The sequence below is a fragment of the Monodon monoceros genome, unplaced genomic scaffold, assembly GCF_005190385.1.
Source record: "Monodon monoceros isolate NGI ecotype Baffin Bay Population unplaced genomic scaffold, NGI_Narwhal_1 Super_Scaffold_9, whole genome shotgun sequence".
Classification (NCBI taxonomy): Eukaryota; Metazoa; Chordata; class Mammalia; order Artiodactyla; family Monodontidae; genus Monodon; species Monodon monoceros.
Genome location: NW_021703786.1, coordinates 15576547 through 15598404, shown reverse-complemented (window position 1 = coordinate 15598404; position 21858 = coordinate 15576547). Strand labels below are relative to the sequence as shown.

Here is a 21858-nt window from a genome sequence, read left to right as displayed (position 1 = left end):
CCCTGAGACCTCTCGTCGCCATCCGTGTCCCAGCTGAAAGCAACCAAGCTCCAATCCAGCAAGAGGTTGACCTTGATCTTGGCCTGTATCCAAGACGGACCCAGATTCAGGGTGAGAGTGACAGCAGACAAGGCAGGTCATGAAAAGCAGGGTAGTGGAGTGAGACCATGAACTTGAGCCAGACTGCTGGGCTCCCACCCTGGCTCTGCCACTAGTTAGCGATGTGATTTTGGCCAAGATATTGGCTCTCTGTGCCTCAGTGTCCTCAACTGAAAAATGAGGATAATAACGGCACCCACGTCATGGTGGTTTTGTGAGGATTAAATGAGGTAACTTATATAAATCCTGGCCTAGAGTAATTGCTATCTATGTCTTAGCTATCAGCTCTACTATTAGAGCAATTCTCCATCCTTAAAACACATTTTTTTCAGGCACTAATATATATGCTCATTTGAGTATATTTGCATCTCCCACGAATCTCTCCAGATTTCTACACTGGAATCCAACATTACAGGAATCTACCTATCTAACCCACTATACTGGAGGAAACTCCCCTGCGTGATGCTCCAGGCTCGCCTGGGATGCTGCAGCTTGTAAGCCTCTCCCTAGAAGTTCTCCCAAATGGCTAATTGCAGTCCCTCTTTCGGTAACTTATTCCATTCTCTTTTGTAGACTCTCTTTTAATTGGATACATCATGAAGTCCTTCTTAAGTATCCCTGCGATAAAGGATGAAGCAAGAAATGCCTCTGCCCACTACTGCATGGCCCTGTTCAGCACCCTCCCTCATCCCCCACTCCATGCCAAAAATGCTGCACCCGTGGGGGCCAGACTGGCCTCCTGCTCCCCTTGCCCCTGAGCTCAGGGTTGGCCTGATGCGGGGGCACAGAGGTCCCCATCCAGGCTGCCCAAACACAAGGCCTATTCCCAGCGTCCAGTCCCTCTCTGTTTGAGCTGAGATCCTCAAGAGCCTGCCCCATTCCCCATGGTGTCCCAAAGGCACCTTCCTAATAATGTTCCCCTCCCTAGAGCTTCATCTTGTGCTGTGACCCATCAGAAGACCCAGTTTCTAGACCTGACGCTGTCGCTGTGTAGTCTCAGACCCTAATACTTACCACCCTGCCTGCTCCCAGGGCTTTTGAGGCCCTCAAATCCAGCACTGAAGGATTTACTGCCCTCATCATTCCCAAGGGGAGGGAGGGGCTTCAGATGCAGGAACTTGGAGCTCCCAGAAACCTACGGTGGACCCAACCACCTTGTGAGCAAGTGGAAGAAGAGGCTGGGGCTGAGGGCCTTTGGGCTGTCTTTGGAAGTGAAATGACTGGTTATGTAATTGAGATTCAAGTCGCAGGCCAGTGAGCACATCTTAGTGAGAGCAGCCGCTCTGGGGAATGGGGCTGTTGCCCTGGCAAGGGGGGGAGAACCCCAGGGGATCAAACACCTTCCCTGCCCTCCCACAGCTGGGCCACAGGGTGGGGCTGGGGGTGGAGATAGTAGGGGGGGTGGAGATGAAGTAGGTGTTGGTGTGTGTGTGTTGGGGGGTGGGGGGGTGGGAATCCAAGGAACTCGACGATAATGACATTCACTTCCATCCCTAGTCCACCCTGAAATTCAAGTTTCTAATTAGGAAACACTTTGGCTGAAAGGTGGAGGGGGAGTCAGGGGATAGAGATGCAGACCAAGGGAGAACTGTGCCTACATCCAGCTCCTGAGATACACACCAGTCTCAGAGTTTGCAAAGCACCAGACCCCAGCTCCAACACTGAGGGGATGGTTGGGGAGGAATGGCCCTAAATCCTCCAGACCCGTCAAAAGAGGAAGAGACCTTCTCAGCCCAGGTCTTGATCCCAACCTGGACGCCCAGGAAACTTCTTTTTCAAGCTCAGAAAATGACTGGCCTAACAGTGTTCAACCCTTCGACTTGGAAAGGGGTGGAGTGCATGTTGGGGCGCTCCAGTGGGACAGGGCAGTCAGGCTCAGAGGCAGGGTGCTGGCCCCAGTGGGGCCCGGAGGCCTCTACTGGCCCTCCCCAGCCTCAGCAGCCGGCAGATGAAAGAACCCAAGCAAAGCAGCCCAGCGCTGAGTAATGCCCCTGGCACCCCGTGCCCAGACCCACGCACAGCCAGCCCCGAGACGGCAGAGGCGAGGGCAGCTGCGCCCGCAAGACCAGGGGTCCCCGGCCTGTTTCTCTTCCCCGGGGTGGGGGGCGGTGGACCCGCGCCGGACAGCTCGTCGGGCGGTCCGGCCCGGCAGCGGGGGGAGTGTGGCGCAGGGAGGGGGTGTCCGGCCACAGTGGCCAAGGACATCCCGCTCCGGGAACCCCTCCCCCACTCCCTCTCCCTCCAGCTGTGCCGGGGCCTCGCCAACGGAAAACGAAAACTCGGGCAGAGGAAACGGCGGCAGGCGCCCCGCCTGGAAAACCCGGACAAAAGGCGCGGGCCTCCCGCCCCCGCTGCCCGGCCGCCGGGGGCCTGGCACCGCCGCCCGGGTCGGTGCCCCCGGCCCTGGCAGCCCCGTGCTAGCCCCGGACCCCTGCCTGCCTTCTTCCTTCCCGCCCCCTGCCCAGGGCAGCTCGCGCTCAGGCCCCTTCCCGGGCCACCAGCCGATGTTCCCTGCAGCCATGCCCGTGGTGCCCGCGCCGTGCGCCCCAGGCTGTGCCCGCCGAGCGGAGGCGCAGCGACCCCGGCCCCAGCTGCCAGCTTCCCGTTAGCGCCTGGATCCGCCCCCTCCCCTGGCTCAGCATCCTCACCTTGGGGGGCCGGGGCTCCGGGCGGGGCGGGATCCCGACCAGGCAGAAGGCGACTCCATTCATCGGGCGGCAGCTGCGGCTCTGCTGCCAGGGCACTGCTGGGGGCGCGGGCAGGGACCAGGGAGGGGCGGGGCCGGAGGGGCGGGGCCGAACGCGGAGGGGTGGAGCGTCTCTTCGCTCCTCCTCCTGCGCTCCTGACGGGGCGCACCCTCTGCCTCTTGTTAGGGTAGCAGACTGGTACAGAGGGCTGAGGCCGGGGTTGGCGCTGGCAGCGGAGCTAGGGGGCAGAACACAGCCAGCGGAAGAGAGATGGGCTTAGAGAGGGTTTGGGCCGGCCTCCAGGGGACCAGCCCAGATAGACGGTGATCCGGGCCGGCCGAGGAAAGAGGACAACAGAACTAGGTACAGAACACAGAACTAGCACCGAGGAGGGAGGGAGGGAGGAAGGAAGGGAAGGGAAAGCAGAGAGAAACACAGCCAGACAGAGGTAGTCAGAAACAGAGACGGAGAGACCCAGAAAGCATGAGAGAGGCAGGGACACGACAGAGACAGGGTAGAAAGAGGCAGAGAAAATCAAAGACAAAGATGAAGAGACCCAGTTTGGAAGAGAGGGAGAGACAGAAAAAAGGCTTAGGGAGCCTTCCATCCAGAGACTCACGGAAGCTGAGACAAGGGCAGAGATGGCTATACCCAAGGGGGAGGGGGAGGACGACGAGGGTAACAGGGGAACTTTCAGGGGCTTCATGCCCCTCAATCTGGGACACCCCTCCCAGGCAGCGTCTCAGCCCAGGATCCCATGCAGGCTGTAAGAGAGAGGCAGGTGCCCCAGCCCTTCAGACCCCCCACCCAGCCAGCCTGTGGCTCAGGCCTCTAGACAGCCCACAGACCCACTCTGCAGTGGGTGACAATAAGAGCAGAGACCCTCCAGACCTCCCAATCGCAAGCTCCCACAGCCTCCCTTCCCAGCTTCACTCTGAGCTGGACCCAAAGAACCATCGGGGTCCTGAGTCAACTTCTCATTTCCCTGCCCCCACGCAGGGCCCCCTGCAGCCCATCCCCTGATGATCCAGGAAGGGGCAGTGTCTCAGTCCTTAGTTTCTGCTGGAAAGTTCTTTCTGCTATCTACCTAACATCCTTCCTACCTCCTATTTTTTACAGGCTATGCTTACCTCTTTCCCTTGCCTTGTTGTAGTTTTTAAGGGCTCCTGCATTCCTTCACCCAGATTGTGAAGAAAGGAAGGCAGAGACCATAGATAAATAGGAATATGATTTGGGCAAGGCAGGCAATGAAAGTGGGAAGACCGACTCTGCCTGCTGAAATGGCCCACCCACTCTGGGGCAGTGAGCCTCATAAAACCTCTTTGCTTCACCACCGCCACCATCCCGACTCCTGAGAATGGATCAGCCCCGAGTCCTGGACCCCTCAGGATCAGGGAGTCAGGCCCTGAAGGGGGCAGTATGGCCCAGACACCTACTAGAACATCCTTACTCCGGTAAACATGAGGAAGGAGATATTGACTTGCTTTTAAATCTTATGTTTTATTTCATTTACTTTAAATTCCCTGGAAGTCAATGGAAAGGGATGCTTTTGTAATAATGGAAGGGCAGTTAAGGACTCCTTCCTTCCCCATCTCTCTTCATCAAGGTCACGTGCAGCCAGAATTATGCCCCACTTCTGAGAAGTCCTTCCTGCTATCTAGCGGTAATCCATCACCCTGCCTGTACTTTCTTGCTTAATCTTAAACCAGGTCCCTCTGTCTGACTCTTTTTGCCCTGTGGCTCCAACAGTCCAAGGCTTGCTGCCACCCCGGCTCAGGGCTCCTTTCCTCTCAAAACAAATGCGTAAGGGGGGAGTGGGGGCATCTGAGATCCAGGCTGGACTGAGTGGGGAAGGGGAGGAGGGTGGTGGCCTCTGGGGTGCCCCTGGCTCACTTTTTCCAGAGCCTGATGCCCTTAGACACTGCAGGAGGCGGTGAGAGGAAATGAGCTCACACTGGCCGGCAGGCAATTCCTCCCTCCACAATGCACTGCACTCACCTCCCCCATCCTCTCCCACTTCCCAGAAAGTGCGCTCTTCCCCCACCCTGCTGCCCTTCCCACCTCTTCCTGCACCTTGACCTGCACCCCCATCCTGTCACGGCCCTCCCCCATCCACCTTCTCCAGCACCTCTTTCATTCTTCCTTTCCATCCTGGCTCCCCAACCCCTCTGACGTCTGTGTCTCATTCCCTGCATCCCACCATCCACGCCCCCCAAACCCACTCTATTCCTGGCACACTCCTTCTCTGGGGATTAGGGCAGTGAAACCCAACATGGGATGGAGGGTGTCCCTCACTGAGGACCCTCTTTATACTCCCCCTCTTTCTAAATTCCTCTCCCAGCCCAATCACCTTCCTTCATTCACAAATGTTTATTGGGAGTCCTGATATACCATGGGTGGGAGAGTGGAGGTTGCCCCTGGGGATAGGAGATAAGGCTTAACTCCTTCCCTTGAGGGGTCCTGAGATCCCAGAAAAGGAGCCATGGGAGGCTGGAGAAGCAGAGGAATTCTTCCAGAAGCAGGTGACCGTGATCTTTTGAGGGCGTCATGGATGGGATGGGGTGAGGTGGGCAATGGGGGGAGAAACACTCCAGGGAGAAAGACTATCATGGACCAAGGCAGGGAGGCAGGAGAGAGCAGACTCTAGCAGTGTGGCTGGAGCCAAGCGGAAGGTCCGTGGGCAGGAAGCATGGAGGGATGAGGAAGGAAATGCGGGTGGGGATGTTACAGTGGAGTGACTGTGCCTGAGGCACTTAGATTCTAGCCTGGCTTAGGGCAGGGATTTAAGCGGACATGTGCCATGGCCACTGTGGCGAGACATGGAAGAGAACACGGAGGGCAGCAAGGAGCCAGGGGTGGGCGGCCAGGTGGGGGGGCCCTGCACCTGGGCAGGGGGCACCAATCATCAGAGGCCCCCGGATCTTGTTGACCAAATGGGAGTTGTGGGAAGGAAATGGAAGAGTCTAGAACAACTCCAAGGTTTCTCGCTCAGAATATTAGGTAGACGAGTTGTCTGGAGTGTTCTCAGGGAGAAGGGACATGCCAGGCACTGAGCTAAGTAATACTTTGTATACATTATTCCAAATTAGCCTTACAAAGGAGCTGTGAAACAGATATTATAATCCTCATTTACGGATAAGGACACTGAAGCCCGGAGGGCTTGAGTGTCTTACCCAAGGCCATGCAGGATTTGAACCCACAGCCTTTGGGTTCCAGAGTCCACACACTGAAACCTGCAGGCTGTGTTGCTGGTTGAGTAGTGATTGGCAGCTCGAACCTTGGGTCCACCTCCCTGAAGAGAGGCCTGAGCTAGAGAATGGCTTTGGAAGTCATCGGTGGATCAGGAGTGTGGTTCAGATTCTCCAGGGACAGCGCAGAGCGGAGACCAGATGTAGGATGGGACCCAAGGGCACTCACCTTTCAGGGCAGGTGAGGAAGGAAGAGGCAGCAAGGAGGACTGAGGAGAGAGAGCCAGAGGAAGTGGCACTGTGTCAGGCAGGGGACGGGTAGAGTGGAGGCCAGACTGCAGTGAGGAAGAGCATCAAGGGTGAAGAAATAAAAAAAAAAAAGGGGGAGTGGTGGTGAAAAAGGGAGGGTGGTGAAATGGAATTGGGCCGCTGAGACAGTTACCGGGAAGGGCCAGCCGGACAGCACAGGTGAGTCGGGGTGAGGCATGGCTCCATTTGGGTGGGGGACACTTGAGCAGCCTTTTTGGTTGTGGAGGAGAAGCCAAGGGAGAGAGCCTGAGGGGGTGATGAGTGGAGTAGAGGAAAACGAGCCCAGAGTCGTGCCAGAGGAAGAACCCGCCTTCCCCAGAGCCAGGTAGGGCCAGCAGGGGAGCATGGGGGGAGGGCAGGGAGTCCCCAGCCCAGAGCAGTCCAGGGTCAGGATCAGGCCTGGGCCAGGAGCCAGCAAGGGGTTGTACAGTGTCATCAAGGAGCCCTGAACCAAGAGTCCAAAGACCGGGGCTCAGGTTCCCATGCTGCCCACCTAGTAGCTGAATGTCTTTGAGGAAAAGTATATTCTCTGAACCTCAGTTTCATTCTCTGTAGATGAAAACAATAGGCCTCCTCTGCCAGTCTCCAACTGAGGGCTCACGTTTGATAATGATAAAGGAATGGGTGGAAGGCGGGTTACAGGGCTGGTGACCATAAACCTGGTAATAGCTGCCTGCCCTTCCATTGAAGGGGAAAGAGCGCCCCCTGGTGGAGAAGGGCAGGAGGGCAGGACTAGAGAGGGAAGGGCTGAGGAGAGACCTGACTTGTTCTTGTTCCTTTGGCTTTCAGCCCCCAGATCCTCTGCTCGTCCCCTCGAAGCAACCCATGCCCACCTGAACCTTCATTTCCAAAGCAGGTGGTAGCCCAGTTCAGTCAAGTCCAAAGACATTTATTGAGTGCTGTCTACGTGCAAACTGCTCTGTTGGGTAGTGGGGAATGAACCAGGTGATGTGCTTGTCCCTAAAAAGCCCATATTCCGGGGAGGGCAACAAGCACAGCAAAGGATGGCTGGGATGGTGCCATGATGGTGCTACAAGCAGAGCATCGAGCAAAGCAGAAGGGAGCCTTCCATAATGAGAGAAGGCAGGGGCCTTGGGAGGTAGTGTTTGACCTAGACCTTGAAGACCCTTAACAGGCAGGTGGCAGAGAAAGGAGGCCTGAAGGCTGAGAGCTAGGGAAGGGGTGGGGCCCGGGTCTGGCAGAGCCCCAGGCATCACAGAGAGGGGACCTCAGACCTCATCAAGCTCCTTGAATGGTGTAAGGTGGGGCAACAGTCCACTCGAGATCATGCCAGTCTCTACCCTCATCCCTGCTGCCAGGTCCCTGAGGAATCCTGGATAAGAGGGATCCCACCTGAACACACCTCGAGGAGGGGGGTACAGCCCCCCTGGCCCGAGGGCTGAGAGGCATTGGCAACCTGCCAAACAGCTGGGGCACCAGCCCAGCAACCTTTGGACAGCTGACTTGGGGTGGAGAGAGAGGCTGCAGCTTCCCTGGGCTGGCGGCAGGGCAAGCAAGCCACACCCAGCGAAACCCTGGTATCAGAACAGGGGGTGGATGAAAGATGCCCCACCCCTGCCGCTTGCAACTGGCGGCCCCTCAGGGGAATCATGTTGGGAAACATATGTCATGGTTGGGGAAGAGGAAGAGGTTTTAGGCTGGGGTCTCAGCCCCGAGGGCTCTCCACTATGTGACACCGGGCAGTTGAAGAGCTGGTGGTGAGGACTGTGTGTATATGAGCGTGTGTGCAAGACTAAGAAATGACTTATGACGACCATGACATCACCTAGCAGGGGCTTGAAAACACCAGGATGGAAGGGAAAGGAATTAAAATGTGTTGAGCACCTACTATGTGCCGAGCTCTTTACAAACATTATTTCTTTACAAACATTACTCCCCATGACAACACTGTAAGGTAGGTATTATTAGCCTCATTACATAAATGAGGAAACGGGCTCAGAGAGGTTAAGTAATTTTGCTGAGGTCTGACACTAAGGCCTTACTCTTTCTATGAAGCACAACCCCTCTGGGAGGAGCTAGGCCATGTAGTCCCTTCCAGCTCCAGGATGCTAAATTCATGATTCTTTGGGAGGGCTTTTAAATTCTGCCAGCAACTGCCCTGCAGCCCTGCTTCTGCCACAGGCCCTCAGACCCTGCCTCGCTCTACCTGGCCCCTGCAAATCCCTGCATGGAGGAGGGACGGCTCCACTCTCCTCCCCGTCTCCCTGCCCTTCTGGGAGGGTGGGGGTGGGGAGAGGAGGGGAACCTAGAAGCAGAGCACAGAAGGAGGGAGGGGAGGAACAGAGGGGAGGGGAGAAAGGAGGAGGGGAGGGGTGGCTCCCACCACCCCATGGAAGCTCTGGAAATCCCCAGCAGCTGCTCCCCGCTCCTCTGTCTGGCCCTGAGCCAACCCTGGGAGGGAGTGAGGGGAGTTAAATGGAGAGAAAAGAGGGGCAGGGCACTGACCACAGGGGGGCAAGCCCTTCAGTCTTGGCACCCACCCCACCCAGCAATTCCAGCCCCTGTGAGAGATTCCAGGCATGCTCCCCTTTAAGGAAACCCTACATGCCAAAATCCACACATACCAAACAGACACATCAGGGCGGTCCTTGCACTATAAAAGGATTCTTTGCTTTACAAGAGGGTTGGGCACAAGGGAAACTTAAAATAGGAGCTTCCCCTGGTGTGGTGAAAGAAGCTCTGATTTCAGAAGCACCCCATACACACCATGCTTCCGGCATATCCAGAAAGCTGGCGACACTCGCGGGGCTGGCAGGGCTGCAGCTGCCTTAAGGCACTGACATCAGCGCGAGCACCTCCAAGGTTGTGCTGATCATCAGAGTCCCCTTGTGGGTTGTGGGGTGTCTCACAGTCCAGGGGACCAGCTGGCTGCTGTGCTTCGCAGCAGAGGTGTCTTAGGACACCTAGAAAGGACTGGAAAGCCACGGCTCAGCACAGCTGGCAGGGATTTCACAGCAGCCCAGAGAGGACAGATGTCCAAGGGCTCCCAGTGTCCCTTTGATGAGGCCACGGCAAGAGCCCAATGTCCTTACTCTCCTCCATGGTCTGTCCTCCCTTCCACGATGCCAGGGCACAGGAGAGCCAGGCTCTGCCTCTGCGAAAGGGGAAGCACCTGACCCCCAGAAGAAGTATGAAAGGCTGATGGAGGAGCAACTCAGGCCATGCTGCAGGCCCAGTGAGATGCGTTCAGGGTCCTCTAGGCAGAAAGTAATGGTGTCCCCTAGCCCTGCCCCTCCTTTTTTTAAAAAATGGAGGTGAAATTCATATAACATAAATTTAACTATTTTAACGTGAGCAATTCAGTGGCTTTTAGTCCTGTCCCCCCAACCCCTGCTTTTTTGTGCTCAGAGTGGAGTTGAGTCAGTAATGACAATAGCAGAGAATGACGAATGGAGTCCCCTTCCCCCTGCCAGGCCTGGTGCTCCAGGGAGCTGCCACTGGCCATTTAAATTAACAGCCAAGATGCCCAGCAGGCCTGGAGACTAGACCAGCCCACAGCCCTCAACATCACGCCCAGCCCAGGGAAGATGCCCAGAATGCTTCATGACTCCTCAGAGCCCCTCTTCACACCCCAGAACTTAAGATCACCCCATCCCCTGACTCCACACCCTCTACCCCTCCCCACACCCCTCCTCACCACCATCACAGGGAACACAAGAACCCCTCTGCCACAGAGGGGAGGGTGTCTCAGAGCCTAGGGCCCCAGGCCACCACTTTAAGCAGAGCCTGGGAGTGTGGACACTTAAAGAGCCACCCAGGAACAGAAAACCCTTCCACTCCAGACCCCACCCCAAGACCTCTCACCGAGTCGGGACTAGGAAGGCAGCAAGGCAGCCCTCCCTTCAGCCCACATCAGGATTCTGTCCATCTTAGAACAGGGGGCTGCAAGTCAGGATAGAGGGCCCCCCACTTACTTAAGAGGACCAGCCCCTCTTGTCCAGGATTTGCTAAGCTCTGTGGAGGGAGTGAGGTGCTCTGACCTGAGGGGGCCATCACCCTGACCTCCTCTGATGGATACTGTGTGAAAGACAGCCCTCCCAGAGCCTGGCTGGGGCTGCAGGTCTGTATCCGGGGGGCATGTGAAGAAGCTGCCCAGCCCACCCCACGTTCTCACCGCCATGAAATGGTGGCATTAGTTGCTGCACCTGCTGTAATTGGGAATGGAGGGGGACGCTGGCTGGGAGAAGCCCCTTGATGTATAGGGGGGAGGGGGACGGTTGTATCTTTAGGTCCCGCAGGGTGGGGGCGGCCGGGAGGGTCAGCGGTAGTTTTGCGACCACCTTCTGTCACTCCTTCATTATGCAGAGCCTGCTAGGATCCTGGATGGAGCCGGGACCTTACCGAGTGGGGAGGGGGGCTTCTAAATGCTCTCCTTCTGGAACGGGGATAGGGAGCGAAGCAGCGTGTGAGCCCTCGGTGAGCGCCTCCCTGTTTGTCAGTGGTGGAGGAGTACTCGTGTGTGTGTGTGTGTGCGCGCGCGCGCGGGCTCACCAGCTCTGTGTCACACCAGCCGTAACCCTTCCCCAGAGCTCCGCCCGGAGCTCCAGAGCCCCAACCCCTCCCAAGGTGGCGGGCCCCCCTCCCTCTCGGCGCACCCACCTTCCTCCAGTCCTCACGCCCCCCGCCCTTCCCTCCCCGACACGCACCCGCGCCCGCTGACCTGCTCCATGCTGCCGCCCGCTATGCAGTCCTCGCCGCGTCAGCCCGGCGGGGCGCAGGGGGCGGTGGCCCCTCCATTGCGCCCAGTCGGTGCAGCACCCGGCCACCGCCGCGCGCAAGGAGCGCCTGCTGTAGGCAGCCCAGACCCCCACCCGGCCCGCCCCGCCCCGCCCCGCCCCGCCCCGCTCCGGCCTCGCCCGCGGACCCCGCCCCCGCCCCGCCCCTCCCGCCCCTCCCGCCCCTCCCGCCCCACCCCACCCGCGGGTAGAGGCGCAGCGTTCACACACACAGATACACAATGCATACACACTGCTCACACATCCAGGGGCGCATCCCTGCCAACACCCACCGTTCTGCCTGTCCTGGGGGCACTGTTAGTCCAGAGAAGATCCCCTCCAAGGGCAGCCCCTTCATTTCTGAGGTTATCAAAGTCGGAAGCGCCCCACCCTGCATTTTACAGGGCCACAGAGGGGCTTGCCCAAGGTCACACAGCAGCTTGGTGACAGAGTTGACCCCATGGCCCAGACCACTGTGACTGCCTGAGAGCGGGGCAGAGATACCCACAGCACCTGGACCATAGGGAGACCCTACCCTGGTGAGCAGGGTTCAGAGCCATGTGACCCCATGAGGACAGGACCTGGTGTGGAGGGCCACTCCCTGTTGCCAGGATTCAGCCTCTCTTCAAATGTGTTCTGAGGCCCTTGGGTGGGTGTGGGGAGCGGGAATGGAGATTCCTGCCGCCCACCGTGTACCATGCCCCAGGCATGTGCCAAGCAGGAGGAGGAACTGAACTGTTTGTCCACTGCCAGAGAAGGGTCATCTGAAGCTCCAGATGCCAGCTGGGGACCTGACTTGTGGGCAGTGGAGCCACCAACTCTGGTGAAAGCCAAGGAGGTGGCAGAAAGACTGCCTCCCCCACTGAGACCCCTCTCCCCCATCAGGGGTGGCTCCTGACTGCCCACTGCCCCTCTATCCTGCCCATGTCAGGGCAGGGCCACACCGAGGGGGCTATCACATGAGCAGGCATGTGAGAGGAGGGCATGCTGCCCAGGGCAGGAGTATGGAGTCCTGGAGTGGACAGGGGTGGGAATTAACCTGCCCTGAGGCGGGCAGTGGGGTTGGGGCATCGGTGCGCAGGCACTGGCTGCTCAACACCTCTGGGCCAGTGCCCAGGCGGCATGAAGGGGATTTCACACTTCTCACTGAGCCCTGGCCTCTTTGTTAGGCACCAGAGGGTGAGGGAGCTGGGGGCTGGAAGCTGAGATGGGGAGAGTTAAGCTCCTCAGTGGGCCCAGACAAAGGGGGCTTTATAGGCTGTGTGTAGGGGGCATGCTAGGGGGAGGAATTCAGGAATGCAGGCTGGGGAGGCCCTGAGCCCCCCGGGCAGCCCCGTTTGGGGCTGAGGTTGGACTCCCCCAGCCCTCCCATGCTTTGGCCCTGCAGAGCATTTGCTGCTTTGCTCCTGGGACTGCAGCCAGGAGTCCCGGCGGCCCTTCATCCCCAGCCGCCCCTCCTCTCAGGGATCTGGGGGGCACTACCCACGCACTTCCAGTCTTCTCCGCCCAGCTGGCTGCAGCCTCTCTTGGCTTCCCTGCCATGCCCTCTCAGACGGCCTTGTAGCCCTGTCTGCTACCAGAGTGAGTGCCCTGCTGGCTGCCAGGGGAAGGGAGGGACAGACTTGGGTAGGGTCACAAGGCTATGGGGTCAATGGGGCCCTTTGTCCCTTCAGACAGAGTCTGTCCTGGGCTAAAGAGATAGGAGACAGAGAAGAGTGCTAGCCAGCAAGCACATGCCCCCAACCCTGACCTGGCCTCTCCCAGGCCGTGGTGGAGCTGGACCTTGGGCTGTGGAAGGCAGGCCCGATTCTTCCCAGTTGGTTTCCCTCTGGCTCTCTTTCAGGGCTGAAGCAGCCACTGAAAGTGAAAACAAGGAGGAGGAGGTGGCCTGGCAGCAGCCACCCATGCTGGCCTCTGAAACAGCTGTTGCTTGGCCAGGCCTAAGGTCTGGGCTTGGGCTTTGCAAGGTTGAGAACTGTCTGTCCCCAAAGATGCTGATCTGGCCCTGAAGAGTAAACTCCTACTAGCCAAAGTCATGGTGGCTAGATTGCTAGACCCTGAAGCTCTTTTATCAAAGCACCCTGAGCACTACAGGAAGCTTCACAAGCAGAGAATCCCAGTGAACGGAAGTGATGGTACTGCCCACCGTCTCTGCCCCAGCCTGCAGGGTCCACATGTGCAACCAGCCCAGGCCTCCCTCTTCCCTGGCAGGCCGGATCTCCGACAAGCTCCTACTCTGATTCCTGTATCTACTGTGCATGGGTCAGAACCTTCGACAACAGCAGTACCTCAGAGGAGCAGCAGTAGGGGTGGGGCAGGGCCCAGCTCAGGTTGTTGGACAGGTGTCTTATTTCATCTCCTTCATAAGATTAAAAAGAGGAAAGTCTTATCTCTTGATGAGCGTCTTGGGCAAAAGTCCCCTTTTAGGGGGTAAAGAAAATGTCCAAGTCTGGTCAGCATTGTACTTGCCATCTCGTTGAGAAGTTTCAAGTAACGGTGGAGGGAGGCAGACCGAGGTCAAAGCCCGGGGTCTGCCGTTTATGGTCTTGGGCAGGTATTCTCACCTCTCTGAGCTCTAGCTTCCTCACTGGTAAACCAGGAATGATAATAGCACCACCTCACAAGGTTGATGAAAGATTAAATGAGGTGCGAGTATAAAATGCTTGGTCCAATGAAGGCCCCATAAATGATAAATAAAAGTTAAGTGGGCTTCCCTGGTGGCGCAGTGGTTAAGAATCTGCCTGCCACTGGAGGGGACATGGGTTCGAGCCCTAGTCTGGGAAGATCCCACACGCCGCGGAGCAACTAGGCCCGTGAGCCACAACTACTGAGCCTGCGCGTCTGGAGCCTGTGCTCCGCAATGGGAGAGGCCGCGACAGTGAGAGGCCCGCGCACCGTGATGAAGAGTGGACCCCGCTTGCTGCAACTGGAGAGAGCCCTCACACAGAAACGAAGACGCAACACAGCCAAAAATAAATTAATTTTTTTTTTAAAATAGGTCCACATTAAAAGAATCTCTAAAAAAAAAAAGTACCTTCTACAAAGAGCTGAATGAATTCATCTTATACTGATTATTATTAGCTTTAGTTCAGCAGGTGAAAATTTCCGACCTTGTGCCCAATCTGAGAGGCCAGACCCTGGCTACGGCCAGGTGTTCCCTTTGAGGGTGGCACCGGCCTTTAGCTGGGTGGGGGAACAGAAAAGAAGGGCAGTTTCCAGCCCGGTGCTGATCCCGCCCCCCCCCCCCCCCCCCCCCCCACCCCCACCCAGCCTCCTTCTATTTGCCTGTGTAGCCTCTGGGCCTCCCTCGGGAGCCGGAGGAATGGAAAGGGAGCTGAAAGCCACCAGGTAAGGAAGACAGCTCCCCCGGTGCCGGTGCCGTGGGCCTGAGAGGAGAGGAAGGTGGAGGAGTACCCAGGAGGGAGTAGAAGGAGGTGAGAGGGAAGCGGGGCAGTGGGCAGCGGGCCTCACTCCTCCACCTGCTGTTCTGCAAACAAAGCCAAGAATGATGCAATCCTGGCCTGGTGCAGCTGAGGCTGCAAAGCCCTGAGAGGGGAAAGTGGGCATTGGGGGTGGGGAGGGCAGGGGCAGCAGGGCAGATGCAAGGGGCCTGTGGATGCCGGACCCTGGAGTCCCAGCCCAACATGTGACTTCTTCTTATGGCTCCTGGCCACCTCCTGAAGCCCCTCACCCTGGGTCAGACCCCTCCCCAAAGAGTCACAGCTGCCTTCGAAGCAGGAGGCAGACATGATGCAACTAGGACAGCATTCCACAAGGGGCTGGAGATGATGAGAGACCCAGACATCAAGTTGACTCTGAAGTCCCCAATGGGCCCTTCACCAGCAGGCCTGGGGCTGCAGCCTTCTGTGTTCCCTTCCTCTCATCCTGGAGACAAAAGGCAAAATCCTCCAGAGAAGGTGGGATGGAAAGGCTCAGGAGAACCTCACCAAGGGCTTGCACAAAGTAGTATATATTTATAGAATTAAATAAAAACCCAAGGCAGACACTGCTCCAGGTCTGGGCCCCCAGTGCCAGGAGACCCCGGCATACCCCTGGGGCAAGTGTAACATTAGCAGCCATCAAGCCAGCAGAGGTGGGGGTGGGGCGGGAAGGTGCTCCCCGCACCCCGACCCAGTGCATCTGCCTCAGTTCCCCATTCTGCCTGGGAGCCAAGAGAACAAAGGCTTCCCCCTCCTCCACCTGGAGAAAGGGGGCTCGTCCCCCATGCCAGGGCCATGCGGAGGATGTGTCATGGGCCAGGGTCCCCAAGGGGACAGGGCATTAAATGGGGGCAGCAGAAGAGGACTGCAGATACTGTGTTCAGGAATATTTTAGCCCGGCCTCGCCCCACCGCCGCCCAGAGCCGAGGGGACAGCTGGCTGGTGGCCTAGCCCAGAGGAGCCACTAGGTGGCAGGAAAAGCCCAGCTCAGCCAGCCCCACCTGCTTCCACCACCAGCCCCAGAGCCCTACCCGCCCGCAACCTCCCCTTCTCCTCCCTCCTCCCTCCCGCCCATCCCTCACTGCGCCTCCCGTGATGGGGCCCCTGAAGTCTTTTCTTTCTTCCTTCCGCCTTTGGGAAGGGAAAAAGCTCTCAGTCCTCCTCAAAATGTGTTAATAATGATGATAATAATTAGTGCCCGTGGCTGTTTATTGAGTGCTGAAGAGGTTCCAGGCATCTTACATGCATTATCTCACCTGCTCACACATGAGGTAAGTTAAAAAAAAAACCTCTCCGTTTTTTCAAGAGGAGACAGCGAAAGCATAAATAGATTGCTCTCAAACCCAGTGTCCTCGCTTGGGAGTGTTATCAAGTGGGTGTAGGCGTGGGGAGGACGGGAAGGACCCATCAGATGCATCTGAGTTTTGTCCACCATCCTTACCACCCCCTCTCCCCTCCCCCACTCCTTGAGGGTCTAGGAGGGTGTCTTAGTCTTGGGGCGAGTGTGAGGTTTGAAGAGGCTACCCAAGTGATTCAGGCTCACAAAAAACCCCACCCTGACTGAGAGCCACTGCACCCTACCCTGCTGCCTCACCTCCAGGCTCCACAAGGCATTCCGGGTTCTCCCCTTGCCAGCCTCGCTTCCCCTGTGAATTTCTATTCCAGTATGGCTGCCCCCCATTCAGGCCCAAAGGTGATTCCAGCCCAGAGGGCCTTTCTCCACTGCCAGTTCCTCTTCTGGCCTGGCTGTCTTTGACCTCCTGCATGGTTTTCAGCAAACATTCATGGGGGGTATTTCTCCGTGTGCTGGCACACCACTAGGTTGAGGGGGTGGAAGACAAGCCGAAAACAAACAAGACACAGAACCCACTCGCCAAGTGCAACAAGAGTTTCACATGTCTAAAGCTGGGCCTATAGTCACTCTACGTATGGTGTCCCACTCAAAGCCCCATATCCAGAAGATAAGGATAACTATCTCTATAGCTGTTTCTTCACAGTATCAGGGCATTGGAAAAGGTGGCAGCTGTGGGGAAGGGGCACCAGTAGATGACACCCGATGCACACTGAAACCTTTCTTCTTTGTTTTTTGGCCGCGCTGTGGGGCATGCGGAATCTTCATTCCCCGACCAGGGATCAAACCCGGGCCTCCTGCATTGGAAGCATGGAGTCTTAACCACTGGACCGCCAGGGAAGACCCACAATGAAACTTCTTGAAATCTTCTTTAACTCTGCCAAATCTCTTACCTAAGATAGCTGTTGCCAGACTCTCCCGTCCCATTCCAAATCTTCCAAACTAGCCCCAAGCTCAGCTGTTACCTTCTCACACTTATTTTTCTCTCCCAGGATAAGCCTAGCTAGCCTCTCCTATTCTCCTGCCTATCCCATCACCCCTCATGATTTGCAGAAAAAAGGCCCAGAAGCAAAGCCATGTTTCTCAGAAGGGGGAAGGGGGAAAGCCAGGGATGAGATGAGAAGGCCATGTGAAGAAGGGCACCTGAGCTGAGCTCTTGAAATGCAGGGTTTCTGTTAGGTGTGAATTCAGCAGGGGGGCAGTGGGTAGTTCAGTGCAACCTCTGGTCACTGGACAAAGCCTGCTGACCCTACCTTGGTGGCGTCTTCCAACTAAAGGGGCAGCATCTTCTCTGTCATTCTCTCTGACGCCACTGGCACCAGAAGGAAGCGGTCCACGTGCCCCCTCGGGAATATCTTGAGTTACAGTTATGTCACTTAGTTCGTGCTCTTATTCCAGCCACGAAAAGTCCAATCCCTTAAGAAGATTCTGAAGAATCCTGACATTTAGTGGCTAAAAGAACCCACCCATACCTCCAACCCAGTTGTCCTGTGCAAAAGGGGAAGATCCAGGTTCGAGTCTGGCTGACTAGGAAAACAAGGCAGCACTCCCGGGTGGGGGCTGACCTCATCTTTCCTCCACCACCACCACCTTGGCACATCCACTTAACTGCGCCAGCCCTGGGGGCAGGGAGAGAGCTGAATAGGACACAGTTTGTCCCTCACAGACCAGAGGTTACAATGGAGTAAGCGGCAGACACATGAACAGCTATTTTAACAGAGGAAGGAGCATCTGTCTGGCTGACAGTGGCTGGTGAAAATTCCAGAGGTGACCCTGGAGGAAAATCTTGAAGGATGAGCAGTTCTGCAGGTGAAGAAGGTAGGAAGTTAGGGTCCTCCAGGCAGATGGGACAGTATGAGGGAAGGTGGAGTGGCGGGAGAAGGGATGCCATCATCTGGGGACTTCGAGTCAGGCTTTGTGACCAGCGTGCATCCCGTGTGGCAGGGGAAGGAGAAATGGCCTTGAATGTCAAGTTGAGGAGTTAAGGTTTTCTTCTCTAGGTTAAATGTCATCAATGATTTTAAACTAAGGAAGTGACTTGAGCACATCTTTATTTTGGAAGGACTATTAGAAGGACTGGAGAGGGGAACGAGGAAGCAGGATGGCCAGTTGGGAAGTTGCTGAAATTGTCCAGGTGAAAAAGGGGAGTGCCTAAACTAGGGCATGGCAATGGAGGAGGGATGCATGATGAGTCGCAGCTTAAATGGGGATCCGTGCACTGGATAAAATTGCAGTCAAAATTCCTCTTGAGAATCTCTTGGGAAGGGGCTCCATTAGACATCAACGATAACCCCGTTAGTGCTTCTTCAGAACTGGGGTCAACTCTCGCGCCTTTGGCTGAGCACCAGAGGAACATGGTTGGTTTTCAGAATCCACACGGCACAAACAGGCGCTAGAATCCTTATGCAAAAGATGCTTGCGGGCTTCCCTGGTGGCGCAGTGGTTGAGAGGCCGCCTGCCGATACAGGGGATGCGGGTTCGTGCCCCGGTCCGGGAAGATCCCACGTGCCGCAGAGCAGCTGGGCCGGTGAGCCATGGCCGCTGAGCCTGCGCGTCTGGAGCCCGTGCTCCGCAACGGGAGAGGCCACGACAGTGAGAGGCCCGCGTACCGCAAAAAAAAAAAAAAAAAGATGCTTGCACTCTAAGAGACTGGAAGGGAACCAAGACAGAAAATTCACTTTTCCCATCTCACCCTCAATCGGGGAACACAGATGAAATGGAGGAGGGAATCTCCTGCACAGTTATGATGTCATGTGCTTATAATTGAATTCAAGTTAGATACATGCATGATAAGACACCACTGAGAGGTGAGATGGAATGAAAAGTGGAGCTGAAAGTAGACATAGGAGAGGAAGGAGGTAGTTTCAGGTTTTGGGGGTGAAGAGTGTGGGAGGGGACCTTTTTATTTATTTTGGGCTCCCTGTTTCCAAAAGAATGCCTTTACTTCTGTGCGCTTTATCATGCAAGCCAGAGGGGACTAGTACCTCTTTCCTAACAAACCTAACACATCATCACTAATATGAATGATGCTGATTTGAAATGATGAAAACCTACGTCTCTACTTTCAAGAAATGCCTACTACTAACACTCTTGACTGTTGGTGTCGGCAAAGATTCTTTATGATCCAACAAGCTGTGTCCAAACAGGGGACATCAGAGCATTTGAATTGCTGATTCTGAGTTAAGCATTTTCCTTTATGTTCTTCACACTTCATGGCTTGGAGCATTTTTTCTTCCAAAAGGGAAGAGAACTTTAATCAGGAGTTCATGCCTTCACCGAATGGCTATCAGAATTGATAAGACACTGTTTCATCCTAACGTGGAACTGTGACTTGGGAATGAGCTGAATAGGGCAAGTGGGGATCCCGAGACTCCCTCCTGGGGCACTTCTGATCAGTCCTAAGAAAATGCAACTGCTGAGAACTAGGGTTTCATCTCACTCAGCATGCTTTCTACTCTGAGGATGCAGAAAAGCTGCCGAAAATTCTCCAAAATGTGCCAAGGTGGTACATTGGCCCTCTAAGTGGGGAACTTGGAGAGGGACTGGGTGGGAAAGTGGAGAGGGAAGATTCGAGCAGCTCCAAGTACACACAATCAGAGAAACATTTCTGGTCCTTTCCTCTCCAAAGAGGACAGCTCAGGAGGGAATGGGCTAGAAAGGCAGGAGGGACACAGGTCAAACTTATGAAAAACCTTGACTGCCAGCCTAGGTATATACTAGGAATGACTGCTATGGTAAAATAGGAACTCTCCCAAAGCAGAGCAAAAAGGCCCCAGAAAGCTCTCTGGAATTCTCCTGCATTTCCTGGGGAAGGAGAAAGCAGCTCTGAGCAATGGCCACCAGCCTCAGGAATTTTTCAACATCTCTAATTCTGACAAGACCAGTTCTGGATGTGCTCTGCTTAGCTGACATCACAGGGATTCTCCAGTTGCCAGGGGTGGGTCATCTGACCCTAAGTGGGTGGTGATGGTGCAAGGAGTCATACGAGATGAGAGAGGGAATGAAAAACAATAACCCAAATAACATGAAAGAATTTCTAAACATTTTTATTTCAAATCTCTTTTCACCCCTTCCGCAAAAAGACGTTGGTCAGTACAGCAATCATAAAAAGGAGATACAAACACCAAGAGTCAAATGTCTCCCGCACTGACACTTACAAAAAACCGGGAATTACACATGGGGTTTCCAAACAGGACCTGCAGCAGCTACTCATGTCCCTTTACAAGAGTCAAACATGCCTATGAATACAGTATATACAGACACCCCATTCTGGAACTAATCTACAGGGACATCCCAACACCCTCCCATCTATCCCCAGAAAAATACCAAAACACACCCAAAGTGCATTTGTTTTGTTTATATCAAAACATCTTTCCCTTTCCCCAACCCACCCTCTGACCCTCCCACCCCATTTAAGATTGGCCTGCAAGTCTATTTTAACCATTTAGTAATTTTTTATAGTTTATGAAAATAAATTATACAGCAACTATTTTAATAAATTAAGCACAAAAAGGTAGAGGAAAGGAGAAAAACTAAATGGGAAGACAAAAGCCAGACCACGCTTTGGCTGGGAGGAGGGTGGCGCGGCTGAAGAGGACGGAAGTGGTTGCAGGGGCGATGTGGTCCCCCTTCCGGCGAAGAACTGGCAACCACCCCGAGCCCAGAACGACACCCCTCTTCACTGAGTTTCTTAAAAACCACCAAAAACTGTACAGCAGTGGCTGTGGCACGGGCAGCACCAGTTTGGGCCTTCCAACAAGCAGCCTGCCCACGGAGCGGTGCCTGGATTATGCTTCTTGGAAAAGGTTCTGGGCCTAACAGTGAGGGGCAGGTCCCTGTTCAAGTGAGCACCAGAGATGGGGTAGTCAGACCAGCCTTCCTGCTCCACCTGAGCTGGGTAGGGGGCTTAGGACGAAGCTCGGAGCAGGGCTGTGCGGGTTTTTGATCTCCTGGGTTCTGATCAAGAGTGTCCTAAGTTCACCTTACACTCCATCTCCAGGAGCAACTAGATCGCAGTCCAGCTGCGAGCAGACATTCAGGTCTTCCGCTGCCATGACTGGCTGCCTTTTGCCTGCCCCTCTCGGCATTTTGGAAGAGGGAGTGGGAGGGGGAGGGAGCAATTCCAGGTACCCTCTAAGGAGATGAAATGGGCGTGAAGGCATGTCACAGACTCAGCATGCAGGACTGGCTTCCTGGGAGGTGGATGCGAGTGGGAAGGAATGAGGGAAGGGGCAGAGAGGACAGGATGGGAAACAGGAAGAAACTGGGGGCACCTACCAGGAAGGTCAAGAAGCATGAAAAGGACAAAGACAATATGGAATCTGTATGTAAAGAAAGGTCTTTCCCTAGCAGATTAGAGAAATCAATGATTTAAATACAATTCCTTACTCTATTTTTATATCTGCAGCATCTGAGTCCCCAGTGCCTCTGTCTCTATGCTCCAACCCCCATCTCACAACTCCCAAGGCTTCGCTATCTTTTCAAGGCCTCCTGTCCTTTTGTGCTGAGCATGAAGACTCCAATGTCAAAAGAGGATAGATCATGGGGACTGGCAGACTTGACTTTGCTTTCTTGAGCTTTGTGGCCCAATAATCCTATAGCTATCATGGGGGGAGGGGGTCATGATTTTCTTTCTTTCTTTTTTTTTTTTTTCTTTTTTAATAAAAAAGGTTTTACTCCCCAGGAGCAAATAAATCATTTTGAACTACTGATAAACACTGCTGCAGTGAAGAGAAAGATGGCTACATGTATGCAATAGCACAAATTCAGTGTAAGGACAGCTGTGTTGACAATCAGAGATAAAAATCATTTATCCGTTTCCCCCTTTCCCATGAACCAAACCACGAGGATTCCCATAGGGAAAATGTCTAACTCAAAAGCTCCTCCCTTAGGGACAGGGGGCACGTCATTCTCTTAAAAGTGGACAACATATGGCAGGTCTCCCCCCAGTGGAGATGCTCTCAACACCCCCACTGGTGGCAAAACTTCTGCAAATTAAAACACACACACACACACACACACACACACACACACACACACACACACACA

General features: G+C 55.2%; 1 protein-coding gene across 2 annotated transcripts in view; it reads right to left on the bottom strand.

Moving 5' to 3' along the window:
* ARHGAP23 (Rho GTPase activating protein 23) overlaps positions 1-11107 on the bottom strand; it is an 81913-nt gene extending 70806 nt beyond the window's left edge. Inside the window, exon 1 of one of the 2 annotated variants that reach the window (XM_029212117.1) lies at positions 10965-11107. In XM_029212117.1, the coding sequence (XP_029067950.1) occupies positions 10965-10973 (9 nt within the window). In that variant the 5' untranslated portion in view covers positions 10974-11107. Of the gene's footprint in view, positions 1-2747; positions 2814-10964 lie in introns of those variants that run through there. The other variant, XM_029212116.1, reaches the window with a different exon arrangement.
* Positions 11108-21858: the final 10751 nt, after the last annotated feature.